Consider the following 27,289-nt stretch of genomic DNA (forward strand, 5'->3'; position numbering starts at 1 on the left):
TTAATGTAAACTTTTAAGTATATAATACATTCCTATGGTCCAAAGCTTAAAAACTGTGAAAAAAAATACAGTGACGTTTTCTACCTTGTCTTATATTGAACTAAGTCTCAAATAAGTATATTTTTAATTAAAATTTTTATTTATTGAGCATTGTGTGTGTGTGCATGGTGTGTGGGGGCACATGTGCTAGGCATGCATGTGGAGGTCAGAGGACAGCTTCATGGAATTGGTTCTCTCCTCCCACTTTTACGTGGGCTTCCAGGGTTTAATTCACATCATCAGTCTTACATGGCAACCATTTCTACCCACTGAGCCATCTCCCTGGGCCCAAATAATTATATTTTAAATTTCATATCCCCTTTGTAAATGTCTGTCTACATTATATAACATGAGAATAAGTTCCAAAAATATAATTATTTAAAACATCATTTCTGGGCTGGGGAGATGGCTCGGCAGTTAAGAACACTGGCTGTTCTTGCAGAAGACCCAGGTTTGAATCCCAGCGCCCACATGGCCGCTAACAACTGTCCATAACTCCAGTTCCAGGGGATCCGATGGCCTCTTTGTCCTCTGTGACATTGCATGTCACAGATGCACTCACCTACATGCAGGCAATACATGCATACACATAAAATAAAAATAATAAAATATAAAAACAAAAACAAAAAAGCCCATTATTTCTTGCCTTCCTGTTTTTTGGGAACAATTGATTCAGACCTACGTTTATAGGAATTTCCTCTTTTGCTTTCTCCCCGCTTTTCTTTTTCAGCGTTGCAGTGTCTCACTGTTTCCCTAATTGTATTTTAGACCATTATTAATATCTTTTATATGCTCAAAATACCTTAGGACAGAGTTTTATTCACCTATTTCTATGCCATAAATGTCCACAATCATTATTAAATTGAGAGACACCCGAATCCAAGTAGTTAAGTGGTGGCCATAAGCATAGTGACATAAATCTCTAAAAGCCATGATAACACCCAGAATTCCTTAGTAGTCTCCACCAAATTCTTACTAAATTAACTCCATTAAATTAAGCTTTCTTTCCTTTAAATAACATCACGATATACAGCTCTGACTTCATTTTTATTTCATTGCTATGTTTTCAAAGAATATATTTCTTTTACTTTCTCAATACACATCTATAGCATTTCTAGCATATTATGAGTTTTTCAAAAGATTTTGTGGATAGGCCTAAGACTCTAACTTCATTTACAACATTATTTCTCAGGGCAAATGCATTTTCCAAACTCCTCACAAGCAAGCTTTCTTTAGGGACTTTTTTGGTAAATTGGGCGCTCCTTGTACTAAGTGTTCCAACCTTAGAGAACTGCAATCCTTGCAGATGTGCCAGAGAACCAACTCAGCCTGTAAGTGTAATATTTGGTTCATCCCTTGGAAAGAAAGCCATCAAATTAGTTTCCATAACAACTGTTTTCCTGCAATATAACAGACCTGTTGATCCAAAGTTCAGATTGATGGAACATGTGTATACTTTAGTGACAGAAGCCATTGTCCTACATCTTAGAGTGTGTTGCTCCATTCCTTGATATGTTCCTTACTGATTAGTGTTTCTCAAGCAGTAATTAAACAAGTGTTGTGTGGAGAGCTTTATAAGTCTGTGAAATAATGCACACATAGTAAGAAGAAACAATCAAACTTTCATGGACTTAGAATCAAATCCAAACATCTTACACCTTCATCTTTGTAATCTGGCCTCTGCCTAAGTGCCTGACCCTCTCTCCTCCCACTTCCCTGAATACCCTCCACTTTGCCCCACAGTGTGCCTCTAATACTGTTAACTACCTAAAGGCTATTGAACTTCCTGTTCTCTCTGCCAAAAAGTCTTCCCCTGATACTTGAGTATTTGACTTCACTTTATCAATTAGGTCTCAATTTAAATACATTTCCTCAGAGATACTTTTCCTGATTGCCCTAAATGCCTCCTACCATTCCCAGACATATATAAGCCATGCACTTTGACATGTATTTTTTATTTTGTAATTTTATTACAGTATTATCTCTTATTAGATGATAAATTCTCAGAGAGCAAAACCTTGTCTTGTTGACTGTCAGATCTATTACAATTTGTTGCCTGACTAAATAGAGTGACTGCATTTCATTGTCATCAAGAAAGGCTTTGTGGCCATGCCTTTTAGTATAAGCTTGAGATCCTGGCTACTTGATGAAGGAGGTTGATGAAGAACAATTTCAAATTCAAAGTCTTCCTGGACTAGAGTGAGTTCAAGGCCAGTTTGGGCAACTTAGTGATGAGAGAGAGAAAGAAAAGAGCAAAAACAAAGGAAGGGAAGAATGAAGGCCTTCAAGAATTGGCACTTATTTAAGTGTTTTGGATAATGTATACTTATATGGTGGGTCATATTGGTGAGAGGCATTTTCTGTATGAAGAATAATCGATGTTAACAGGGGATAATGATCAATATCATTTGTTGAACAACAGCATTTTGGAGCATCCAGAACTGTAGGTTTAGTACCAGTTAGAGAGTGAGAATAAAAGGGTCTGGATAGGCAGGATTCTGGAAGTGTAAAAGAAGTTGAAGGTGTGGTGCCCCAAGCCTTTAATTTCAGCTCTCAGAAAGCAGAGGCAGGCAGATCTTTGTGAGCTCAAAGCCAGCCTGGTCTACATAATGAGTTCCATCAGCTGGGGCTCCAGAGAGACCCTGCCTCAAACAACAACAACAACAACAACAACAACAACAAAACCCCAACAACAGCAAAATAACACTAAGTTTGTGGTAGGGAATGTTGTCTTTTGAGGCAAGATCGGACCTCAGCCTCCTGAGTGCTAGTATTCTGTCCAACCATACCTGACAGGATGCTGTTCTAGACTAAAAAAGAAAACAGTAGGCCTAAAGCATCCACCAAAGCAGAAAGTCTAACCTGTTTAAGCAATTCACTGTTAGAGAAACATATCCAAAGTCATAGTCTAGGTAAAAGATGGCATAGGGCTGGTGAGGTGAGGATGAGGCTGGGATGGAAAGTAAACTGGGGCCGGGGGGGAGGCAGTTAATTAGACTAAAATATTTTAACATCATTTTCCCCCGGGAAAGCAAGTTTCTAAAAGTTAATTAGAAATATATTTTTCAAATATTTGGCAGTAGATGCCTACAAAATAAATATTTTTAAAATTTGTTTTGTTAATTTGTCTCTTTCTTATAAAGGAAACAACTACGGAAGTATTAAAATGCAGCACTAATGCTAATAAATGTCATTAAAAAATGTGTGAGACACTTGTTAAATGCCTCACGTGATTCTTTCATTTTTCATAGTCATATGGGTGGCTTATTATTGTTAATATTTCTAGTTCACAGATGAGCAAGATGAGACTTAGGAAACTTTTAGACTACTTGTCCCATGGACAACAAATTAAATGACCAAAATGTCAATTACTTGCTGTTCAGTTCAAATATCTACTGCTTGCCTACCATGTAGGAAATTTTGTAACATGGCATTAATTGAAAAGTCACATCTATTATACATTGAGAGAAAATTAAACATATTGAACACATATCTTCTTTGCCCCAAATTCTCTATATGTGTCATATAATAGTGAATCTAATATAAGCCTAAGAATGAAAAAGATTAATTTATAAGGCTTTTATGTTGATTATACATTGTGCTCAGAGGCTTCAAATGTCCACATTTTTCCCTGCTTGCCTATTTTATCTGTGTTTTATATTTATATACCATACTTGTATTTTTCTGAGCAACCTGAGAGTAAGGAGGGTGTATGATCCACTTTACCCATAAATGATTCAGATTGTATTCTCTAAGAACATGAACATTTTCTTAAATGATAGTACAGTTATCAACAGAAAACATGTCATTGATACAGTACTTTTTGCTAATCCACAATCCATATTCCAGTTCTGACACTTAATGTTATCACATCCCTTTTAGCTACTCACCCCACCCTTTCAGGATCTAGTCCAGCATCACACTTTGCCTTCAGTTGTCATATATTGGATTTCTTTAGTCTGCAACAGTTACTTAGTCTTTACCTTTCTTGACTTTGATGCTTTCAAAGAACGTAAGCCAATTATTTTGTTCCTTAATCTGGGTGCGTTTGATGCTTCTTCATGATTAGATTCATGCTAGAAATTTTTGACAGAGATGCCACAGACATGGTGTTGTATCCTGAATGTGTCTTATCAAAGGCTCACGCTGCCAGTTTGTACCTAGCCTTGGCACTGTTAAACACTGGGTTAAGGTGATGTTCATGAAGTGTCTTCACGTTACTATTACCAATTATAAATGTGTGGGAAAATATGTTGAGATTTTTGCTGTCCTTATCACACTTTTACCCAGTAAACATCCATTCATGAGTTTCTAGTGTCTTCTTTTATTCCACATTTATTAACTGGCTTTTCTACTATAAAAAACTTTCCCCAGGTAATTATTTGCCTATACATGTATTTGTGTCAGAAAAAATACATTGATTCTCTTTTATTCTTGGGACATGACTGTTTCTGTCATTGTTTATTTTGTTAAATAAAGAAGGATAATCTCATTTCATTATGCTTTCTTCCAAAAATTGTATTTTGGGTACTATATTAAATTTTTGTTGTGGCTCCAATAAATTACCAGAAATTTAGCAACTTAAAACAACACAGATTTATTATCTTAGAGTTCTAAGGGCCAAGGTCTAGTTGAGCCTTTTGGAGCTAAACTCAAGGAAGGTGTCAGTTTGCATTGCTGTCTGGAGGCTGTAGTAGAAAGTCTTTCCCCTTACTCATTCAGGCTGCTGAGGGAATTCAGGTTCCCTTGGCTGGATGACTGAGATCAGGGTCCTTACTTGGAGTCAGTTGTTCTTCTAACCCTTCCACCTTCTTTAGTACGTGGCTCTCTGTCCCCTTCAGAGCTGAGAGTGGTTGGTTCAGTCCCATGCATGCTTCAGATCTTTCCTGTCTCTTCCATCACATTTCTCTTCCTTCCACAAAACTCTCCTGTCTTCTCTTCTCCTTTTAAGGAATCCTGTGACTAAATTATGCCAGTCACATATCCCAGGGTATTATCCTATGTCTAGGCCTTTTTTTTTTCTTTTTGTAAGATAGGGTCTCACTATTTAACCCTGGCTGGATTGGAAATCACTCTGTAGAACAGAGTGGCCTAGCATTCAAAGAGATCTTCCTGCCCCTGTCTCCCGAGTGCTTAGATTAATGGTGTGTGCCACTATGCCTCACTAGGGTCTTTAACCTTTATCACATCCTGCCAAAATCATTTTTGCTATGGAAGGTGATATATTCCTGAGTTCTTAGATTAGGGCTAGAACCTCTTTAGGGAGCCATTACTCTATCTACAACAGATGACTGCCCTCTTTCAAGACTTGTGCCTAGAGCTTACTTTCAAGTTCATCAGAGAAGACATCAGGCAGAGAACTGGAGAGATGGTTTAGTGGATAAAGCACTTGCTTCTTAAGCATGAGCACCTGAGTTTGGATCCTCAGAATCCACATAAATGCCAGATGGCCATGGCAGCATAGCTGCCAGCCTGTAATTCCAGCACTATGAAGGCAGATCAGGGTATCCCCAAGCAATCTAGCTAGTTAAGATTAGTCACATCTGTGAGTTCTGTGTTCATTTGAGAGATCCTGCCTCAATAACATGGAAGACTCTTAACATCAGCCTTGGGCCTCCATACACACAAGCTCCCACACACATGCAAACACACATACATGCACCCATACCACACATGTAAACATGCAGAAAAAGGCAGACAGTTACAAGCAAAGAGATTATTCACTGAGGGATTGTTTCAAGTTCAGTTAAAAGGAATAGGTTTATAGAGAAGGGTCTGAGAAGAATCCATAGGAGTAACCTCAGCCATGCTGCTTGAAGGATTGGGCAAACTGAGCATACACCCAGATTTTACTGATCAAGTGTCCCTGTTGCAAAATCAAACTTACAGGACCTAAGGGGTAAGCCATATTGGATGATCAGGTCAGCAGGACAGCATGATCTTGTCCTGAGCTTAGTACTTAGCCTTTCCTAGTACCTGCACCTGCTTCTCACATTGTGCTTACATGACCAGTGAATCACTTTTTGCATCTTGTGCCAGGAAAGTTTTCCCACCAAGATTGGCTTTTCCTTTTGTTAGATGGTTTCTAACTCACTCCTGCTCTCTGAATCCAAATATTAATATCAACTTACTATCCTGCCCTGCCACTGCAATTAGACCAAAAGAGAATGCTTGAGTTTAAAGACAATTGCCAGTCAGTTGAACCCATCCTCTTTGTGCAGTAAAGCTGAGTGTTTGTTAAACCCAGCCGTTCTGTGGAGGTATCTGTGGTGAGATGTAGGCATTCAGGAATTGGTTGGCCTGATCCAACCTGATGCTTACATTTACTGGAGTTCTTTTGAGTCACTTACGTAACCTGCCAAATCTTATTGCTTACCAGCCTCGCAGGATTTGGTAAGGATTAAATCAAGATACTAAGTATAACCTCTCAATCCAGTGCCTGGCTCATGGGAAAGTGTTCACATGGGTTAGCTGTTATTGTTGTTCTTCTAAATGGTAAATTTCAGATCAATAGTCTATAAGTTCATAGTCCTTAGAACTAAAAAATGTTCAACTCCAAAACCAAACTCTTCCCCCCACACACACCACAGAGGTAGTATATGCCAATAGTAAATTTCCAGTGCCATCAGTGAACCAAGACTAAGCTAAAATGTAAGCCTTGGGTTCTACCACAGTTCTCTGTCCTCAGTGTTAATGCATAGTTTCCATTTCCATTCACCACCACTGTACAGGCAGGTGCTGTCCTCTGAATTTCTCCCGCTTGGCCCTTGATTTCCTTCCAGTCATGCTGGGGGTCATGTCCATCCAGTACAGTAAGCTTCTCCCTGTTCTTGCTTTTCTGGCCTGGCTGGTGCCACCCTCTTCCTCAGTACAATGAACTTATTAAGTCTTAGCTTCAGTGAAAGGTCAGAGGGGAAACATAATTTACTAAGAAATAGGAAGTACAGATCCTTAGTATTTTTACGCTGTTTCTGTTAAATCAGTCTGGTGGCTTTTTAAAATTAATTTATGTTGCTTTACTTTAGACATCAAAAATATTTATTACATATGATTGTACAGCTTGCTGTGTTCCTTTAACAGTGTATCCTGGCCATTTTTTAAAGTAGAGTTTGTGGGTCACTTGCGTTCACATTTATTTCCTGTGGTAGCTACACAATACTCCAATGGAAGATTATACTATAATATATTTAACTCCCCAATCCACAGATTTGAAGTTTGTTGTTTATATTCCTACCCTTCTGGACTTGTTATTTATTCTCTCCTATATTTAGCTTCAGTCCTCTCCCTTCCTGGGAGGCTCAAGTCACCTAGATGTAATATGCCCAATAGCTATGTTATAGGTTGAGCCTGCTCAGGCAGTGAACATGCCTGCAGTGTAATAGTTTTAGGGCATATGAGTGAGATTGAGGTCGTTCCTTGCTCCAGCAAAATGAGGAAGCATCCAGAAAAGTGAGTTGCCCTGAGTTAGTCCTAGCCTATGTTGAGAAGCAGGCTCCATCTGACTGGGAAATGAAGGCACTGGTAGAAACCTGGGGCCTTCCTTGATTGGCAGGAAGCTGTGTGGTATGAATAATCTGATGCTGTTTCCAGGTGGCCCAGAAGTTGTGGATGTTCCCTGCCTCTCCCCTCTAAGACTGTAAATGTCTACACAGAGTTCTATGGAGGTGGGGGGTTATTTCTGGAGAATACCTTCACTGCTCAGAGTTAAGAGTGTGTTGAACTGACTCCTTACCCCCTACAAGGTGTATTCATCATGTCCTCCATGTAAGTCTAGGTGGCATTACTTCAAGTCCATTGATGTCACTGATGGCATATTTATGCATTCACCTCATACAGAGGCAGGACAGAAGAGTTACAGCTCAGCCACACAGCATTCTTAATAATTTATATTTCTCTTTATGCTATAAAATTGCTCCATTAGTAAATTTTGAGCGTTTTGGTTTTGAATGTTTATAAAACAATAGTGATCAAGCCAGGTGTGGTGATGCACCCCTTTAGTTCCATCACTTGGGAGGCAGAGGCAGGTAGATCTCTGTGAGTTCAAGTCCAGCCTGGTCTACCCAGTAATTTCCAGGCCAGATGGGGCTACAGGAAGACCTTGTCTCAAAAAAACAAAAACAAAAAACCGCCCACAAAAACATAAAAAAAACAAAAAGTAGTAATCAAAATTATCAAGCAATCAAGAAAGTGGTTTTGAAAAAAAATTACTAGGCCAACTTCAATACTATTTAGCCAAAGAAATTGACCTTGGCCTCATCTACATTTACAAAAATCTTCCTAAGCCTTTCTGCCTCTGTTGTATTCCTCACCAGAGGCTTAAAAAGGGCGAATACATGTACTTCTGAATATCAGGTCCCATAAGCCCAGTTTCTCCTGCTATTCCACTGCAGCCATGCCCTGCAGCCTTGCCTGGGAATGGCTAGGACCTTGTTTGCTGTCCTGTCTATTTTAAATCACCTATTTTATAGAACTTGAATTCAAATAGTATTTAAAATTATGTTTTTTTGCCGGGCATGGTAGTGCACGCCTTTAGTCCCAGCACTCAGGAGGCAGAGGCAGGTGGATCTCTGTGATTGAAGCCAACCTGGTCTACATAATGAGTTCTAGGCCAGCTGGGGCTTCAGGGAGACCCATCTCAAAAAAAAAACCCACCCCAAATATGAATATTTTAAATTAAAGTTATAGATAAGTAATTATGCTATTCAAAAACAATCTTCCAGTTTTGCATAAATGGCTATTAGCAGAACCGAACTCTCACTTTTTCTTAGTAAGTAAACAGTTTATTTAGTAAGCTAAAATGTTAGGAACCGACAGAATACATCCTTATTGGGTTAAAATGCTGACTATACTTAGAGCATCATCAATCCCTTACCACTCCAAATTCTCACATTTCCTTTCCTTCATTTTTTCCCTCCACTTCCTCTCTGCAGTGTTTCAGAAATGGCTCCTCCTGCCTGCCATGGGCTTTGGGAACATGCTTCCTGAAGAATGGTTGTATCTATGACCTGCCTGGGCAGCATGACAACATCCCATACTCACCTTTAAGGCATTTGGTGGCTACCAGCTGGAGCCAGATCTTGGTACCTCAGCTGTAAAATGTTGAGAGAGGAATTCTAAGTAAGCAGCTGCCTGCAGTCCCAGTCCAACTCCATCCTCCTTGCCTTCATTGTTGTCTACCACTTTGACTTGTTCATACTCCACCCTACTGGGAAGCTGTTGTGTTGTGGGGAGGGGAAGGAAGGGCATTGAAGAAGGGGCAGGAAGATTGGTGGGCAAATAGAATAACATGGATGATTTGACTCTTGAAAGTAGAGTTGGACTGGGTTGAATGTCCCCAAAATTGAAAGAATAGCTTTTGCATGTTAGCTGAGAAGGCTAGATAGACTCTCCTGTGTGCTTGACAATGTTCCTCATGCTGGGGTGGCCTACTGGAAAGTCTTATTAGCCTGTGTCAGAACTAGCTACAGGGTTTGTTGTTTTACAAAAACACATTTATCCTCCCAGCTCCAAGTGAATCTCTGGGGGGAGTTCACATTACCCAGGGTGTGCATTGACAGATAAAAGCAGAGAATCACTTGCCGGTGCCTCAGCTCCAGACAACTTATATACTCTACAGATGATGTTCAAGAACAGCCCAGTTTCAACATTAGCCAAAATGGTATGTAAACCAGACCAAAACAACAGCAAAAATACCAACATTCATTTTATGAACTGCTTAATCGACCGTGTTAGTCACAAAGATAAAATCACTGAAAGTGTTCCACCTCTAAGTGGTGTTTCCCAGGATGAGGAGCCTGAGCCAGCTGCCATTAAACATTACCCATAGCACATATATCCTGAGAACATCAAATGTGACTTCTAAACATTTTGGTTAGAACTGTAGCAACTTATTTTAGTTTCTGAATGGTTTATATGTTAGACATATGTTTTTAATTAATTAATAGTCACTTGGTGAAAGTCCATTTGTGATAACTGTAGATATCTTAAGGGTCATAGAACCAGACCTCCACTGCTGCTAGTAAGATAGAATGGAGCTGGTTTGGTTCAGTTTGGCTTGGTTTGCTTACAGAGCTGGGGATGGAACCAGGGCCTTGTTCATACTAGCTGGGCAAGTATTCTACCACTGATCTGTGTCCCCAGTAGTGCCTAAAATGTTTGCAGGCAAATTGTTTGTTTACTCTTCTTTGACTTACTAGACTTTGAGCTGCTTTATGCATGGCATGATCATCCCTCTCGCTTTAGAAATATGATGGAGGACTTTTCAGCCTCCGTAGAGCCATCAAAAGATCAGTGGTAGAGTGCCTGCTTAGCACAAGTGATTGTTAGTTAACTAAAAACATGAACCAATGGGTTCGGTCCCCAGCATAAATAAACAAATAAATGAGAAAATAAACAAACAAATAAATAAGAAATGTGCCTGAATGCTGGTCAGGACACTCAGGACACTGCCTTAGGTCTCTTCAGACAACCCCAAGCTCACAGAGACTGAAGGCTTGGCCCATGTACCATAGGGAAGCAAACACTCCCATCCTAAGTACAGGCCTAGCTTAAGGTTAACAGTAAGACCAACATTTTGTTGCTTCATTTTCTTATTAAGCTGTGGGTTGCTGATTGAAGCAGGATTCCAATGTTTTGACACACCACCACATTGTTAACACGATAGGGAGGATTTGATTATGAGAGAACAAGTCCAAAAACGGTAAATTAAGAAAAAAAAAATTCTGAGGCCTTGCTTCTCAAGGCAGTTTTGTGGTTGCATTCCTTCATTTGATGTGGTTCCTCCTTCTGTGCCAAATGGTGCAATGTGGAGAAATGATGAAGTTGCAGAAAAAAGGGGGTGGCAGTGACCTGTTTAGTAAAAGAAAAAGAAAACAGAGCTTAGGAATCAAAGCCAAAAATACCTGCTTCTCCACACAGTAAGAAGAAAGAAACACCAAATTCTTTCTGTGATGGGGAAAGACTGAGCTCTGCTGGCAGCTGGCGCCTTGTAGGCCAAGCAGGGCCAAGCCAAGAGAGACAGAGAAGCCACATGCTGGTGTAGGTGAAAAGGGGCCAGGCTGAGTATGTGGGTTCCCTAGAACAGGGGAGTGGGCTGCCCAGGGAAGAGAGAAGGGGAGCTGAGACTGCCTACCAGCCCCAACTGCAGCTGAACACCCTCTCCACTTTCTATCATTTCAACACCATCCAGCCTTGGGGATAAGGCCTAAAGAGGTCTCACAGCCCAAAAGTGACAAAATAGTTCCACGCGGGAGCTGGGCTCTATTTATTTACAACTTTAAGGCTGGACAGCTTTTCTATTGTGTGGTTTGTGACTACCCAAAGAGACATTTTCTGAGTTTTAAAATGATCTCTTTTTGCACTGTGAAAAGAGCATATATGATTCATCTTAATATTTCTGAGGATCAGTCACCAGCTAACAGCTAGTATTTTGGGTGGGAGGCAGGCTTTTGTAGGCAGCTTTTTCACCTAACATAGAAGTGAAAAAAACACCAGAATATGCCTTGAGCTTCGTTCAGAATCATATAAATAGCTCGCTCTTGCACAGTTACAATCTAGTACCATTGTGAGAACTCCCACGGTTCACAAACTGCCTTGTGTGCACCTCACCCTTACCTGAAGAGGCTGATACTGGGCTGATGCTGAAACCAGTAGAGTTCCAAGGAAGGCCTGACCAAGGGGCCTGCTTTTTTTTCCTACTAATAACCTCATCTAGGGCTTTTTGCCTGTGTTTCTTCCTGGATACATTTCTGCTTTTCAGCCTCTGTAGAACCATCAAAAGATCAAGAGTTAGCAAGCTGAGGCTCATTGAGTAAATCCAGCCAACAGTGAGTGGGGTTGGTATGGCCCACCAGCTAAGAATGGATTTTATGTTTTTATATAGTTAGGAAAACATTTAAAGAATAATGTTTTATAACTTGCAAAAACTGTATGGAATGAGAATTTCTATAGCCATAAATAAAATTGTATTGGAACATGGCCGTGCTCTTCATTTACATATCTCCTAAATACAGAAAAAATGACATTTACTACATGGTTCATTACCAAAAATGCTGACCCCTTAACCCTTAGAAACCTTCCTTTCCATAATGACTATTTCAGGAAGGACATAGATGTTCATTGACTTTGAATGTCCAATTTAGAAATTGGACTCCCATTATCTTTGTCTATAGTCATTCCACATTAGCGCAGGTTGAGTATCTCTTATCTGAAATGCTTGGGACCAGAAGTGTTTTGGATTTTTTTTAAGGTTTTGGAATATTTCCATACGCATAAAGAGCTATCTTAGGGATAGGACTCAAGTCTAACACAAAATTTGTTTATATTTCCTATATACCTTATACACATAGTATGAAGCTAATTTCATATGCTGGTTTTAGAACACCTGTGGTTTGGGGGGGCATACACACCTATCTATGTGCATGCACAGCGACTAGATAAGAATGTCCAGTGTTTCTCTATCTTATTCTCTTGAGACAGGGTCTCTTACTGAACCTGGAGCTAAGCTAGTGGCTTAGCTTGTAAGCCCCAGCAATTCTCCTGTCTCTGCCTTCCACAACACTGGGGTTTCAGGTATTTGTGTGGCCATGTATATGGCTGCTGAGGATTTGAACTTAGGTCTTCATGCTTGTACAGCAATGTCTTATCCACTGAGACATTTCCCTAATCCCATGCCTGTGTTTTAATTGTAAACTGTCATGTGAGGTCAGGTATGAAATTTTCCACTCGTGGCATCAGTCAGCATTTAAAACACTTCTAGTTTTGCAACTTCTTTGGACTTGGGGTTTTTGGATTGAGGATGCTCAACTTGTACTGCAAACATTTATTAGGTAGCTAATACAGCTTGTCATTATTCTTGCTTCTGGGGTGATAGAAGTAAACAAACATGGGCAAAAGTCTCCCCTTCTAGAAGAGTTTACATTCTAGTGAAGAATGGTAAGGAAAAGCAATGACAAAATAGTATGGTATACAGAATGTCTTGTGGAGGTACAGGCCTTATGAAGAAGCACACCAGAGGACAGCAGTACCAGAAGAGGAAGAGGGTATGTTCAGGAAACTTCACTGAGAAGACAGCATTGGGTAAGACCTAAAGCATGTGAGAAAGAAAACCCCACAAGTGGGCAGAGAGTAGTGCAAACAGTCCTGAACGGGGAGTGAGCAGGTGGGTGGTGTTGGAAAGTTGGACCAGGGTGACTGAAAGTGGGCTGTGAGAGAAAGGAAGCAAGGATGGATGGCTGAGGCTTTTCATCTAAGAACCAGAAGGAGGAAGCTGTCATTCCTGAAGTAAGATGTATGCAAAAGCAGTGTGGTGGGCAGAGTTTGCTTGTGAACAGGTTAAGTCTGAGGTGCATTTTCTGTGTCCTCATTTCAGCACAAGTCTGATCTGGAGACATAAATTTGGACATTGTCAATCTAAAGGAGAATTTTAAGCAGGGATAGTTCCTGAGATACATTTTCAAAGCCCTAACTTCTTTATCTCCAGAATATCTTTAACTCTGTGACTAAACACAGCTTAGCCTCATATTTTCTTTGTAATTTACCGTGGGCATGCATCTGGATCTGCTATCATCCTTTTTATTTCCTTTCAAGGCACATGTCCTCTTACCAATAGATAGTCTGAGCATCCTGAAATAGAAGATACACCTGTCTCAGTGGGCCAGAAAGCTACTACGTATTGCCCAAGACATATGTCTTGTCATCCACAGGAAATTCCCTGCCTTTGATTCATACCCCTACATTGTTGGTTTTTTTTTTTTTTCCAAGATTTATTCATTTTTTTTAGCCAGGTGTGGTAGCACATGCCTTTAATTCTAGAACTCAAGAAGAAGAGGCAGGTGAATCTCTGTGAGATTAGGGCCAGGCAGGTCTACATAGTGAGTTCCAGATCAGCTAGAGCTACAAGTGCCTGAGTATATGTATGTGCACCACAGATATGCAGGTACTTGAAGAGGCCAGAAGAGGGCATTGGATCCCCTTCAACTTACACCTCTAAGTTATAGATGATTGTGAGCTGCCCCCAGTGGGTGCTGGGAACCAAACCTGGGTCCTGTACAGGAGCAGCAAGTGCTCTTAACCATTGATCCATCTCTTTAGCCCCCTCTGCCTTACTTTTTATTGGTGATGATATTTTTGTTTTCATTTTGGATTTTTTTAGAGAGGGTCACACTATGTTGTCGACGCTGGCCTTAAACTTACTATGTAATCCAGTCTCGCCCTAGACTCACTTCAATTTGTATCAGATGCTCCTGATCCATCTGTGACAGGAGATAGATTTGCTGTTACTACTCCTTCCCATTCCCAGTGTCTGTGTATGTGGTCAAAGTAAGGTGCTCGGGATACAGCAAGTGGTGATCTTGAGAAGAATGGTGAGTGCCCAGACCCCATCTCAAACCTGCTGGACCTACAAATTTGCCTTCTCTGGGCATGTGAATCTTTAACAAGCTCCCCAGATTATTTTTTTGGTCTCTCTAGTCCCAGCCTGCCTGGAAGTCACTATATGGACCAGGCTAGCCTGGATCTCACAGAGATCTGCCTGCCTCTGCCTCCTGAGGGTTGGGATTAAAGACACACATCACCACACCCAGCCCCAGATTATTCTTAAGCAATCATGAAAACTATAGTACAGAAAAAATTTACAATCCCAGTTTCATTTCCAGTTTGAACAGGTTCTCTCCAGTTCCAACCTCAGTTTTCTTGTCATTATAATGGTATATTAATACTTGCTACTTAATTTGTAAGGTTGATATAAGACATTAAGCAAAAGAGCACTGTGAAAACAAACTGTTAAACAATCTGAGTACCAGGTCCATGACTAACCTCATCTTTTGGTATCTTCTCACTTGGCATGCAAGCCAAGCTCCAGCTACACATTAGTCCTTAGGCACAGGGATGGGCACAGTCATGTGTAGAAGGCTTTAGTAAGCACCACTAAACAAGAAGCAGGTGGATACCCATCTGCTGTGGTAAGCAGGATTGCTTCTTATTCTCTGCATCTGCCTTTGATTGCTCTTAAAACCTATGTGTAGTGAAAGACAGGTAATTGGGGAAAAGTAAGTTATGTTCAAGTAACTACTAAATGCATTTTTTTCAGTAAAAATGTTTCAAAGGTACTTCATAGGAAAACTAACTTGGACCCATACAAACATAGTATAAAACCATTCTGTGGCACTTCAGATTTGTACATTTATAACAGATTGACAGTAAATTTACTTATTACTGACTAATAGTATTTGAAAATAGTTATACTTCTTTAAAAGATTGTTCTGGAGTCCTATGGAAAGTTCTTGCCTGCACTTGTACTGCCTGTTTTCTTCTAACAGTTTAAGCGTTTCAGATTTGATCCACTTAGAGTTGATTTTTATGCAGGGTAATAGATATGTTTCTAATTTCATTCTTTTATATGTGGACATCTAGTTTCCCCAGCACCATTTATTGAAGATGCTGTCTTTCCTCCAGTGTATAGTTTTGGCATCTTTGTCAAATATCAGGTGACTGTAATTACATGTACTCATGTCTGGGTCTTCTATTTTGTTCCATTGATCTACATGTCTGGTTTTGTGCCAGTACCATGTGTTTTTATTACTATAGCTCTATAATATAGTTTGAAATATGGTCTGGCAGTGCCTCCAGTATTATTATCTTTTTGCTTAGGATTCCTTTGGCTCTCTGGGGTCTTTTGTGACTTCATATGAATTTTAGGGTTTTTTTTTCCTATTTCTGTGAAGAATGCCATTGAGGATTTTGATTGGTATTGACTGAATCTTTAAGTTGCTTTTGGTAGGATGGTCATTTTCACAATATTAATTTTACCAATCCATGACCATGGACTCCCAAAATAGCATAGGCTGTTGCCATTGCCCTTGGTTGCCTCCTTGAACTTGAAGACCCTATTGCTAAAGACACCACACATTTCAGGTGCAGGGCTTGAATGAACTGAGTTGGAACTGACATGGACACCTCCTCCCTGAGGACTAGCTCTCATAGTATTGGAATGTGATGTGCAAGCTGCCACAGTAGAAAAGCAATCAATAGTCCTACCCAGCTGTAAAGCCTACAGACCACACCAGTGACTGACTGGACAAGATATCCTCAATGGTGCAATAGTGGCACACTTATCTTGGCGGTAACCAACAGCTGCCTAAGTGGACTAAAGCCTGCTCAATAGGAGAGAATTTATGCCTGATACTGTAAATCTAGCCAACTACCCATGCCTGGAAAGGTCACAGACTCTAGAAAGGAACCTATTACTACCATTTTCTTAAACCAATGTAATTTCTAATTATATTCTAAATGCTTATCCTTATACCCACAGTAAGTGTTGCTCTCATCCCTCATCAAAGAAGCTTCTTTTTGCAATAGATGGAGACTCTTACAGAGCTCCACAAACGGTCAAAATGCAGAGAATAAGTGGACAGTGGGGTACCCAGCCTCAGGAAGTCTTAACAGTATGTTACCTAAACAAGACCTGCATAATGACAACACCAGTCAACATGTCGATGTGGATGGGGGACATTTCATAAGGTCCCACCTCTACATAAAGAGCTATAGGTAGTCAGTGGCTGCTGAGAGAGGGAGACTCAGTTTTTCCCAGGGGTGAGATCCCTGATAGATTGTCCAATCCCAAGTGGTCAGCCCTAAACTCATGTACATATGAGCCACACTAAATGAACTCAGTAGATAGTGTGTGTGTGTGTGTGTGTGTGTGTGTGTGTGTGTATGATGATAATTAAAGAAAAGGTCATGAATTTGAGAGAGAGTGAGGGGACACACGAAGAGGGGAGGAGAAGGAGGGTAGAAATGATGTAAACACAGTTCTCATGTATGAAATTCTCAAATTAAAAAAAAAATGTTTAAAGGTTGTGATGGAATTAACTACAGGTTCTAAGCCAGGGATAGAGCTGCAGCTTTTCTCCACCACCCCTGCTGTGTCTCAGCCGTAGGCCTCTTCTAAGCAGTTCCTACCAAATCTTACTAGGACAACATCTGCCAAGTCCATGGTTGTTTTGGGGGCCTTCCTTAAAATGCTTTTTCCACATGCTAACAAAATCCTGATGGTGGACATCTGTTAAGATTATTGCCCCTTAAAGGCTTTTGTGAAATGTTCACAAACTTAAGAGAACAGATTTCTGAACAAAGACTTGGTGAGTGTTCATGCTGTTAGACATACTCTGTTTTCAATTAAAATACTCTCATCTTCTGTATTCTTTAAATGTAAATTTTTCTTACTTGCATTTCACCTCCCTCCTCTGGAAAGGGTCAAGGCCTCTGGCCTGCACAGTTCTCTTAGGTTTCCAAGACCTTCTTTTTCTTGGAATGATAAAGGTTCTCTTCACTTGAGTTCTGGTGTTTGAGTAAAGCTTCCTGGAAACAGCCTCAAGGGCTTAGTCAGCACAGGCACCTGCCTGACATACTTGAGTCACATGTAGAACCAGAGATTAAGTCTCAGTGTTAGGATTTAGAAGTCCCAGATACTGCCCCTAAAATATATTGAAAATATCCACACAGTATGCTTTCATATTTTAAAGCTGTTCTATTTAGTAATTCTATAAACATTTAAGAAATTTAACTCAGCAGGTAGAACTTCTTTAGACTTTGTTCCAAAGAAGAGCATTTTCTGAGTGCCTAATCACAGTTCTTATTATCTGTTTTTATCTGACCCTCTAAAAATGGGAAGCCAGAAATGGAATACAGTATCCTAACCATGACCTGACTTAATGCTGTAGAGTGTGCTCAGTGGAAGTAATCTGCTTTGCCATGAATGTGCTATGGCCAGTTCTCCACCCATGCCTCTGGCACCTCTGACCGAGCTGGGCTCCTCAAGCTTTCTCCTCTTGTGTTCTGAACTCCTTATTCCAATCTCCTGTCTTGCATTTTCTCTCCTCTTGTATTTTGTTGGGATTTTTCCATATTGAATTAACCCTGAATTTACTTAACTGCAGGATTGAAGGACTCTTGAGGTGGCTCAAAATTGAAGCCATAAAATGAAGTAAAGGGCTAACAACAGGTCTAGAAACTGTTTTACTAAAAAGAATAATAAATAAATAAATAAAAAACAAACAAATCAGGGCCGCTTCTTAATTTACCATTGATGTCCTCCTGGGTTTTCAGAATCTACAAATAAAATGTTTAATCACACTAGTGGGACATGTATATATTAAACTGAGAAGGTGACAAATGTGATGGATAAAGCTCATAGATAAAAGCTTTTCAGACAACTAATACCACTATTTAAAATTTTGCAGGCAAGGGGCTGGAGAGATGGCTCAATGGTTAAGAACACTGACTGTTCTTGTAGAAGACCCAGGTTGAATCTCAGCACCTGCATGTCAGCTAACAGCTGTCCATAACTCCAGTTCCAGGAGATCTGACAGTCTCTTCTGTTCTCCGTGGGCTTTGCACAACATGGGTGCACTTACCTACATGTGGGCAATACACACATACACATAAAATAAAAATAATAAATAAAATATTTTTTTAAAAACTTTGCAGGCAATACCACTGTTTTAGTATATAAGTAAGGAGTATGGGGTGGGGTCCTTTAAGACAGGATTTTACACTGTAGCCCAGATTTGCCTGGAACTCACTCTAGGCCAGGCCAACCTCAATACAGCATGCATCACCAGTCCCAGTTCAAGATATAGTCTTTAGAACATTCAGTGGAAGCATATCTTTTGATGGAAGAATTCCTGATGGAAAAGGACACAGGCTTGGAACCAAAAAGACATGGGCTCAAGACCATCTTTATAGTGTACTTGCTAGGTTATCTTGGATAAGATACTTAAACTTTACAGCCTCACTTTTCTCACCTGTAAATTGGTCTACTTAAATCTACTTGGCAGGGTTGTTGTGAGGTTTAGAGATCATGGACTGCCTGGCCAAAGTTGGTTTTCACTAAATGTCAGTGACTTGTTTTATAATGACTGTCCTGACAGACCACCAGGAAATACACTCTGGTATCATGGAGTACCCCAGTTTCTTGAGGTCCCTAGCTTTCTTCTACCACAAAGGGACTTACCATGGTGGTATTCTGGTCACATAGGATGGGAAACTGAAGTCCTTAAAACCGTTAAGCATACAGTTGATGCTTGTTGGATTAGCTTGGAGCTAGGGGCAACCTATCTGTTTATGGTCCTGGAAATTCCCATTTATATACACCAACCTCTCACACTCCTCAGAACCGTTCTGTGTAAGAGGTAGCCTGGTCAACTCCTTGTCCCTCAGTCAAGTCAAGAGCATGATCAGGGCACTGAAACTGTTGAAAGTATCTCATCTGGACTTTGGACAGGAACCACTCACCCTAGAGCCATTTTAGTATGAAATTTCTTTTGAAGTACATGGTGCTATTTGAATATTAGTATAACTCTGGTGTTATGCTTCTTTTGTTACTGCCTTGAGAATTGGTCTGTCTTGAAAGGGTGTTGTCTCCTTTTCCCTGACAAAAATATTGAGTTGAGAGAACTCATAGGAGCGAACAAGAATTGAGACCCCCCCCCGCCCTTCTGGTTTTCTCTAGTCTATATGATGGTTTCCTCTTTTTGCTTAGGGAGTTGCTGTTTCATCATGGGTCAGTGTCAAACTCCACTGTCCCAAGTCAGGCTTTCAGACAGGCTGGCTCCTTGCATTTTGCCATGTCAAAACAATTCCTTTCTGTTGTCACACTGCAGCCAAGTCAAGTCTTTAGTGTTAGAGACACTCTGACTAAGGTTCACAAAGGGCTCTGTCAGCTTTATTTGCATGGAAAAGAATATATTAATATCTTCAACAGAAGATAGTTTCTATGATTATCTAAGAGCCAAGGAGACAGCTGTAATTACTTTTTTGGTTATTGGTTGGCCTATTTAACTAACTTCATTGGTAGAAATGATTTCCAAACTCTGACCTAATTTATATACACCAATTTAGTTTCATCTCTAAGAATTATCACCTAACTTTGTGCTTCATTTTAGTCCATGAAAAAATATAACTAGAAGGTATCTCATTAAAACATCCCTTTCACCTTTCTCTCAAGTTCAGCTTGAGGTCCTTCCATACCCACTTTCCCTCACCTTTTTACCCCTGCCTCCTCACTACTCCGCTCTAGAGATCAGAAAGAACAGCACCAAGGGACTCTTTCATCTCCTTCACCCCTGCCCAGCACAGCTACTTAGGGGTTGGTCAGTCCTAACTTCTTCCCTCCAGCCTTGCATTCCTGGCAATATCTGAACAAGCCGTGGAATCTCTGCATAGGGTACATTTCCTGTATGTTTGGCCCAGTCTTTCTTTGGTTCATCAAATGGAGAGTACAAGGACTTACTTTTACCTTCCACCCTCTGAAAATATAATAGTGCTTTTATTTCGCAGCATTGGTCTTTGTTTATTCACATGATCGGGGTAAGATTCAGGCTATAGCAAACCTGTTAAATATTTACCCATGAGTGGCTATTCATGTGTGAATCAGCAGCATTTATCAGTGTATAACACTGGATGTTAGGTTTTGTACCCTAACAGCTAAGAAACTACTGAGTTAAACAAAGGGTGAAACAAGCATCCTTTAAAAAAATATGCTGAGTTAAAACTGTAACTGTCTTTCATAATACCTGAAGTGCTTCAGCCAGCTAAACACAACTTTCTAAGTGGTTCAGAGAGTTGGTGGGTTTATCACATCCAGGATCAGGCAAATCTGATTGTTGAGGGGGTGTGGGTGAATGCTGAGGTCCATGAAGAGGAATGCTGGCCCACCTGCTCTAAAGACAAGTACACGGGGAGCTGAGCCATGCTCTGCTTTAAGTATCTTAGGGAGCCTTTCTCCTCATCACCATCCTGACCCAGAGGACTTGAGGGATCTGCATCAGTTATTTTTCCCAAACCTGTAGCAGTTTGTGATTAAATTCACCCTCCTCTTAGGAAGCAAAGTGTCAGCAGAAGCAGCAAGGACTCTGGTGACAGGCAGACAGACCTGTGTGCCAATCTTGGTTTGACCGATGACTAGTTGTGTAAACCTCAGACAGTTTCCTGTGCTCTTCAAACCTTGATTTCTTTACCTGTAAAATGACAATGATTATTTTCACTTCACCGAGCTATAGGGAAGGCTAAATTAGATAACATGATAGAATAGCTAGCAACAAGTATTGGTTCTTGATAAGCAGAGAGACAGTATGAAACAAGCAAACAGCTGGGCTTTGGATTCTTCACATCTGTTTCTTTCCATCACCATAGGGAATTTTTTTGCTTTATGGCTTGATGGCTTGTTACAGAATGGCATAATTCAAAGAGAGAGAATGAGAATGAGAGGGGGTAAGGGGGAGAAAGAGAGAGAGAAAGAGAGAGGAGAGAGAGATTGAGATTCAGAGGATTGTCTACAGACCATTTTCTTTGTATGCAATTTAAGGAATGAATAAAGAGTTATCCTATAATATTTTATACAAGACAAAATCTATTGCAATCAACCAGTTCCAGGGAACTGTCCAAATTATTTTCACTTGGGGAATTTTATAATGCCAAAGATTGTTTCTCTGAGTAAGCTGTCAGTAACCTGGATCTTTGCATTGTCTATATCATAGGTATATTTAACAAGCAACCACAGGGTATAAATATTGGACTCCTGTTTCATGTTCTACAGAACTTGCTTCTTGATCAGTTTTCCATCCTAATGGAATCCTTTCTGTCAAAGGATGTGCCTTCTGTGTACCTTGCTCATATAAAAGCAAAGACAAAAAGCTGGCCTCCACTTGGCTATCACAGGAGCTTCCCTGGCCTTCTTCAGCATTTATGTTAAATTGATTTAACCTAATGATGTCTACGCTAAGAGTAGTGGAAGGAGTCGTTGGTCTTCCTGATCCCATGTGGTTGCATAGCGTAGATGATCCATCAGTGTCATACCAAGCCACATGCTGCCTTGTACTGTTCTCATTATCAAAATTTCTGTGCTTTCAGGTATCAACTGAGTCCAAAACCTCAGTATTAAATATTATTCCTCTACGTCAACCTCTTCACATCACCCAGATTTTGTTTGTTGGGGTTTTTCATTCCCAAAGACAAATATAAAATTCATCTTTACCAGAAAAATTGACATCAGAAATCTGCAGTCCATGGAACATGTATCTAGAGTTCGATGTGTTCCCTGTGTCACAAGCCCTAGACTGAGTCACCGTGCCCTGCACTCATTAGAAAGGAGTTTCTAGGCAGTTACTATGACAACCTTTACTTCATTTACAATCTGTAGCTGGGGGATCTTGAAAAATAAATAATCACAGGATTAAGGGGTCTGGATATTTTTTATTTTCTATCCCAGCGTATTACAGGGATATTTAAGGAGTTTATAGAAATATATACATTAAAATAAAAAAATAAGAAACAAAGGAAGGCATAAGGAAAGATTGAGGGTGATCAGTAAAATGTATACTGTAATGTTCTGAACATTTTCTTCTAAGAATTGTGTGTTGACTAATTTCAGTGGGACAAGTTTCACCTATGTGAAAGTTCTGGAAACTTTCTGAAGCAAAACTGTCTCGGTGATTGATTGGATCAATGATTATTGACTATATCATTTGTTCACTTTTTTCTTGTATACCTTTTACAATTCAAGTTTACAGAACTGATAAAGTATAGAACTAGTTTCTTTGATGCATTATAGTTTAGGTCAGGTGTTTAATGGATATCTCTGTCCAGCACTAAACTAGACACAGTAAGGACTATAAGAAAATGTTTGGGCTTACACAGTACTGTTGAGACATTTACCTGTGCTGATCAGAAGTGGCTAATTTATATTGCTGAGTGATAAGATCCTTAGTTGTTCTTAATGATGTGTAACCTGCTAATGTAACAAAATGAGTTTAAATACAGAAATTGAATCATAAAGTGAAGTCCATATTCCCATCATCATTAATCCATGGTGCTGGCAACCGGACATTGGTGAGCAATGCCAAGCGTGTTTGGGGGTATCACGTCCTAAGTGCTTCAGCCCTAAGAGAAGTTCCTTGTGCTCTTGTCCTTTCAGTGCACTTGGAGGCTCCTCAGCTCTTCATATCCCTGCTTTCCCAGGAGGAGGATGTCTCATTGATTATGTTCCTCAAGTGTGCCACCTGCTCACAAACAAGGTAAACACAAATCCCCTGACTCTTCTGTCTATAAGCATCCTTCCTCCAGTCTACCACAGCTGCAGACCCATGGTACATGTACAGCCACCTCAGAACATCTTTCTTTCAGCCTCTTTCTGACATCTGCCTTTTCTGTTTTGAATTCCAATTCATCTGGTTCTCCTACTTCTTCGTCTTCCTCTTCCTTTTCTAACGATCCTGACCTCCAGTCTTATCTTCATCTCTTCCCTTTGTATCTGGAGATTGAAGTCAACTCTTCCTTACCTTTCCCTTTTCCCCCAAATTTTGCTGCATCTTGCACCTTTCTATGATTTTACATTTGTGAACTTCTTCCTTTCCAGTCATCCACTGTATGCATGTGTCTCTTATGTGTGTACAACCAGCTACGGTCAGGGTAATTCTTTAAACTGTCTTCATCTCTTTCTGCCTCCTATACCTCATCTATTAATCATCAGTCCTTGATTCTTGTCATGACTGGGGGCAGTTGACTAGAGTCTTGTTCCTTTAGAGGCAAGAATTTCATGTCTGCTGGTCTTCTACCCAGCCATATCGAATTATCTGAAGCTTTCCTTAACTGTATTCATGAGCACGTAGCAGAGTTTACTGTGCTGTTGTTTGTTAGATACTTCCAAAAAATGTGAAAATGCTCTTGTTAAAGTCTAGTCATCATAATTAGCTGAAAACTAGACATATTAGCACATTAGTGACCCTGGCTCTCTTTCCCTTCCCACATGGACTGTGACTCAGTTGGTTTAATTGCCAAAGTGCTGTCTTTTGCTCCTGTTGACTTGTTCATATTGGCTGGGGAAATAGATCTTTTGTTTATCTTTCTCATTCGGAAGATAGCTCATCTCTATATAGGACATATTTTCAGAGAACAATAATATTTCAGAGGCTTCAGTATTATTTTTCAAATGTCAGAGAAACTGAAATCTGGCAAGGCTGTAGCATGTGGGCCTGGCCCAGCTTCCAGATCACTTAGCTCTCAGTGAGCGGTGGCTTCTCCTGAGACCAAATCCAAGCTGGAGTGGAGGGCAGGATTCTTTTCTTATTTATATTCTGGGACTTTGTACTGCCTTCAAATCTGTATCCCAGAATTATAGAGAAAAATGCAAATAGGATCTTCCAGAACTGAGAAGAAAAGCCTTTTTAAAGCTCCCCAATTGAGATTAATTTCTAGTCATACATTTTCCTCAAAAAATTATAATATCGTTTTCTCAGAAATATAAAAATCAGTCTGTTTTTCTTATCTGAGTCCCTTCCATTAATTTTACTTGTCTTTAAAATTGGTGTTCTTCTGTTTGTTCTAAACGAGGACAGTATGGGCTGCTTTTAGGAACAATCTCTTCAAATGAATCCATAATTACATCGGAATCTATCTTTATAGCCAGTTTTGTTGTGGGTTTCTGTTAAAATGCTTTTCTGTTTTTAAAATCAAGTATACAGAACTGTTTTCATCCCTTTTTTAAACAAAGCCACTTAAGCAAACTTATCATCTGTTTTTCTTTTCCGAAAATAACATCTGATCCTGCATTAAGCCTGCAAAGTAAGCACTGTTTTTGTAAATTGACATAAACCCCTATTATATAAATAGAATTGTTTTACTTACAAAAGGTTCAACATGGCTATCCATACCAGTTGTGTCAAGGTTATTCCAAGTACTTTATGTTAAGCTTTCGTTAGCCATGGAAACATATTGTGGCTCAGCCAGTATAAACAGTTTGGGAGTCCCCCTTTCTCTCTATTTCTATCAGCCATGATGAGGAGCGTGTTTCCATGATAGAAGCTACTGTATAAACAACTAACTTCTAGGTACTTAGTTAAATGCATTTACTAAAAACTGCCATTCTGTGCTAATACGGAAATAAAGAGATGCAACACAAAATGTAATACTTCATTCTTAATATTAGGGTTTTTTAAGAATTAAGCATTAGCTTACCCTTTCTTTTCTTTTTTGCATATCTTTTTAATGGGAATTAAAGAAAAAAACAAAACAAAAAAAACCCCACCCCATTTGATGAGAGCTTTCTTTATAGAGAGTGACTGCTGATAAATGGAAAAAGAATAGAATTTTTAATCACCATTTTTTTACCCCAAATTAAATAATTCAAACAAGAATCTCCCAACTGATACTAAAATCATTAAGTGAATGATAGATGGGAAAATAGCTCTTCACATACTTCAGGAGATATAGCCATGGTTACTGTGGGATATGAGGAGTGTGTATGTTTGTGTACATACATATGTCATATACTCACTATGGCCAAGGAGAGCATCCCTTCACAATGGAGTGATCTGGTTGTTATCACTTTAACAAATGATGAAGCCCTGTATTGCCTATGAATGTTTCTTGGCAAAAACCTTTAACCTAAATCCAGTCACAGCTTTAACTCTAGCCTCTAATGTATAGGAAATACAGAAGGTAAAGGAAAAAAAAAAGAAGTAAACAGTCAGAAAATTGAAACATTCTATAAGACAGTTAACCCAATCTCTTTGAAAAGACAGTCATTATGCAAACTTGTACTGGGACACACACACACATACACACACACAAACTCACAGGCACACACTCTTATTATAGATTGAAAGATTTAAAAACATAAATAACATACATGATCCTGCATTGTACCCTGCCTTTGAAGCAATGTTTTATGGACAGTAAGGAAGATTTAGACATGAGCAGGCTACTAGATTACATCAGAGTTATCACTAAACCTGTTGGGTATGCCAGTTGCTTCATAGGAGAATGTCTAATTTTTTTAGAGTTGCATATTGAAGTATTTAGGATGAACTGTCAGGATGTCTCCAACTTCCTTTGAAATGTTAGAGCAAGATTGATTGATAGGTTGATATGTAGGTACATAGATGGCTAGATGAAGCAGCTAGGCAAAATCTTCATAGTTGTTGAGTATAGGCCATGGCAATATGGGTATGCATTTTTCCATTCTTCCTACTTCTCTGGATCTTTGAAGTTTTCATAGTAAAGCATTTTAGGTTTTTCCATGTTAATTCTCCTCTTTGGGTTCCCATTCCAGGTCCAGTATGTGATTCAAGGATATCACAAAAGAAGGGAATACATTGCTGCCTTCCTCAGCCACTTTGGCACGTGAGTTCTGCCTTGTTTAAACCATACACCAGCACTGCACTTTATTCTGATATATGGAACCTTCTCAGTGGCATTTTGATTCTTTTTGTTTTGGTGCTTACTCTAGACCTCCAGGATGGCTTTTTTAAATTTTTTTTAGCATTCTTTAGCCAAAATATAACCAAATATTCTCTCTGAGCAGTAGCACGCCTCTCCCAAACACAGCTACCATGACAGTGCTCCCTGCAGCCATCCTGGGGGTAAGGCCTGCTTCTGGTGAAGCTTTGGTAGTGTGCACTGCTCTTCACCTTCTAGTCCTCTACTAGTCCCGAGGTGAACCACGAAGGCCTTTTTTTCCTATGCTCATTTTAAAATTAATTTTTAAATTAGCATACAAAGTAATGGGTTTCATTATGACATTTCTACATACACACGTTACTATACTTTGTTCTTTGTTGCCCTCCCCTAGTATGTTCCCCACACCTCTGTTCCTCTCATGCTGACCCCATTTATCCTCCCAAGTAGACTTTTCTGCTTTCATGTCACATGTGTTCCATCACCCTCTATTTTTCCCCACACTCCTTCCTTAAGATCTCTTCCTTTCCTCTCATGTTCCCCTTTCTGCTTTTCATGATATCTGTGTATACACACACACACACACACACACACACACACACACACACACATTTTGAGTTTTGTGAGACCAGGGTCTCCCTGTAGCCAGCTGGCCTGGAACTCACTATATAGACCAGGCTGGCCTTAATCTCACAGAGATTCTCCTGCCTTTGCCTCCCAGAGTGCTTGAATTAAAGGCGTGCACCACCACACCTGGCCCCACACACATATACTTAAGTCTAGATTCTACATATGAGAGAAAACATGTGGTATTTGTCTTTTCTGAGTCTGGCTTATTTTGCTTAACATAATGACTTCCAGTTCTATCCATTTTCCTCTTAAGTGTCAGGATTTCATTTTCCTTTATAGCTGAATAAAAATTCTATTGTCTATAGATACCATATCTTCTTTATCCATTCATCTGTTGGTGGACATCAAGGAGAGTTCAGGCAGGCATTTTTAAACACATTTTATTTCT

At 39.8% G+C, this 27,289-nt stretch overlaps 1 protein-coding gene across 1 annotated transcript in view; it reads left to right on the forward strand.

Moving 5' to 3' along the window:
- Babam2 (BRISC and BRCA1 A complex member 2) overlaps nucleotides 1–27,289 on the forward strand; it is a gene marked incomplete at its 5' end in the record, with an annotated part of 408,743 nt that overhangs the window by 302,662 nt on the left and 78,792 nt on the right. The window contains 2 exon segments of the mRNA XM_008828413.2: nucleotides 23,012–23,111; nucleotides 26,147–26,217. Coding sequence (XP_008826635.2) covers nucleotides 23,012–23,111; nucleotides 26,147–26,217 — 171 coding nt within the window.

Source organism: Nannospalax galili, unplaced genomic scaffold (assembly GCF_000622305.1).
Source record: "Nannospalax galili isolate Female #2095 unplaced genomic scaffold, S.galili_v1.0 scaffold893, whole genome shotgun sequence".
NCBI lineage: Eukaryota > Metazoa > Chordata > Mammalia > Rodentia > Spalacidae > Nannospalax > Nannospalax galili.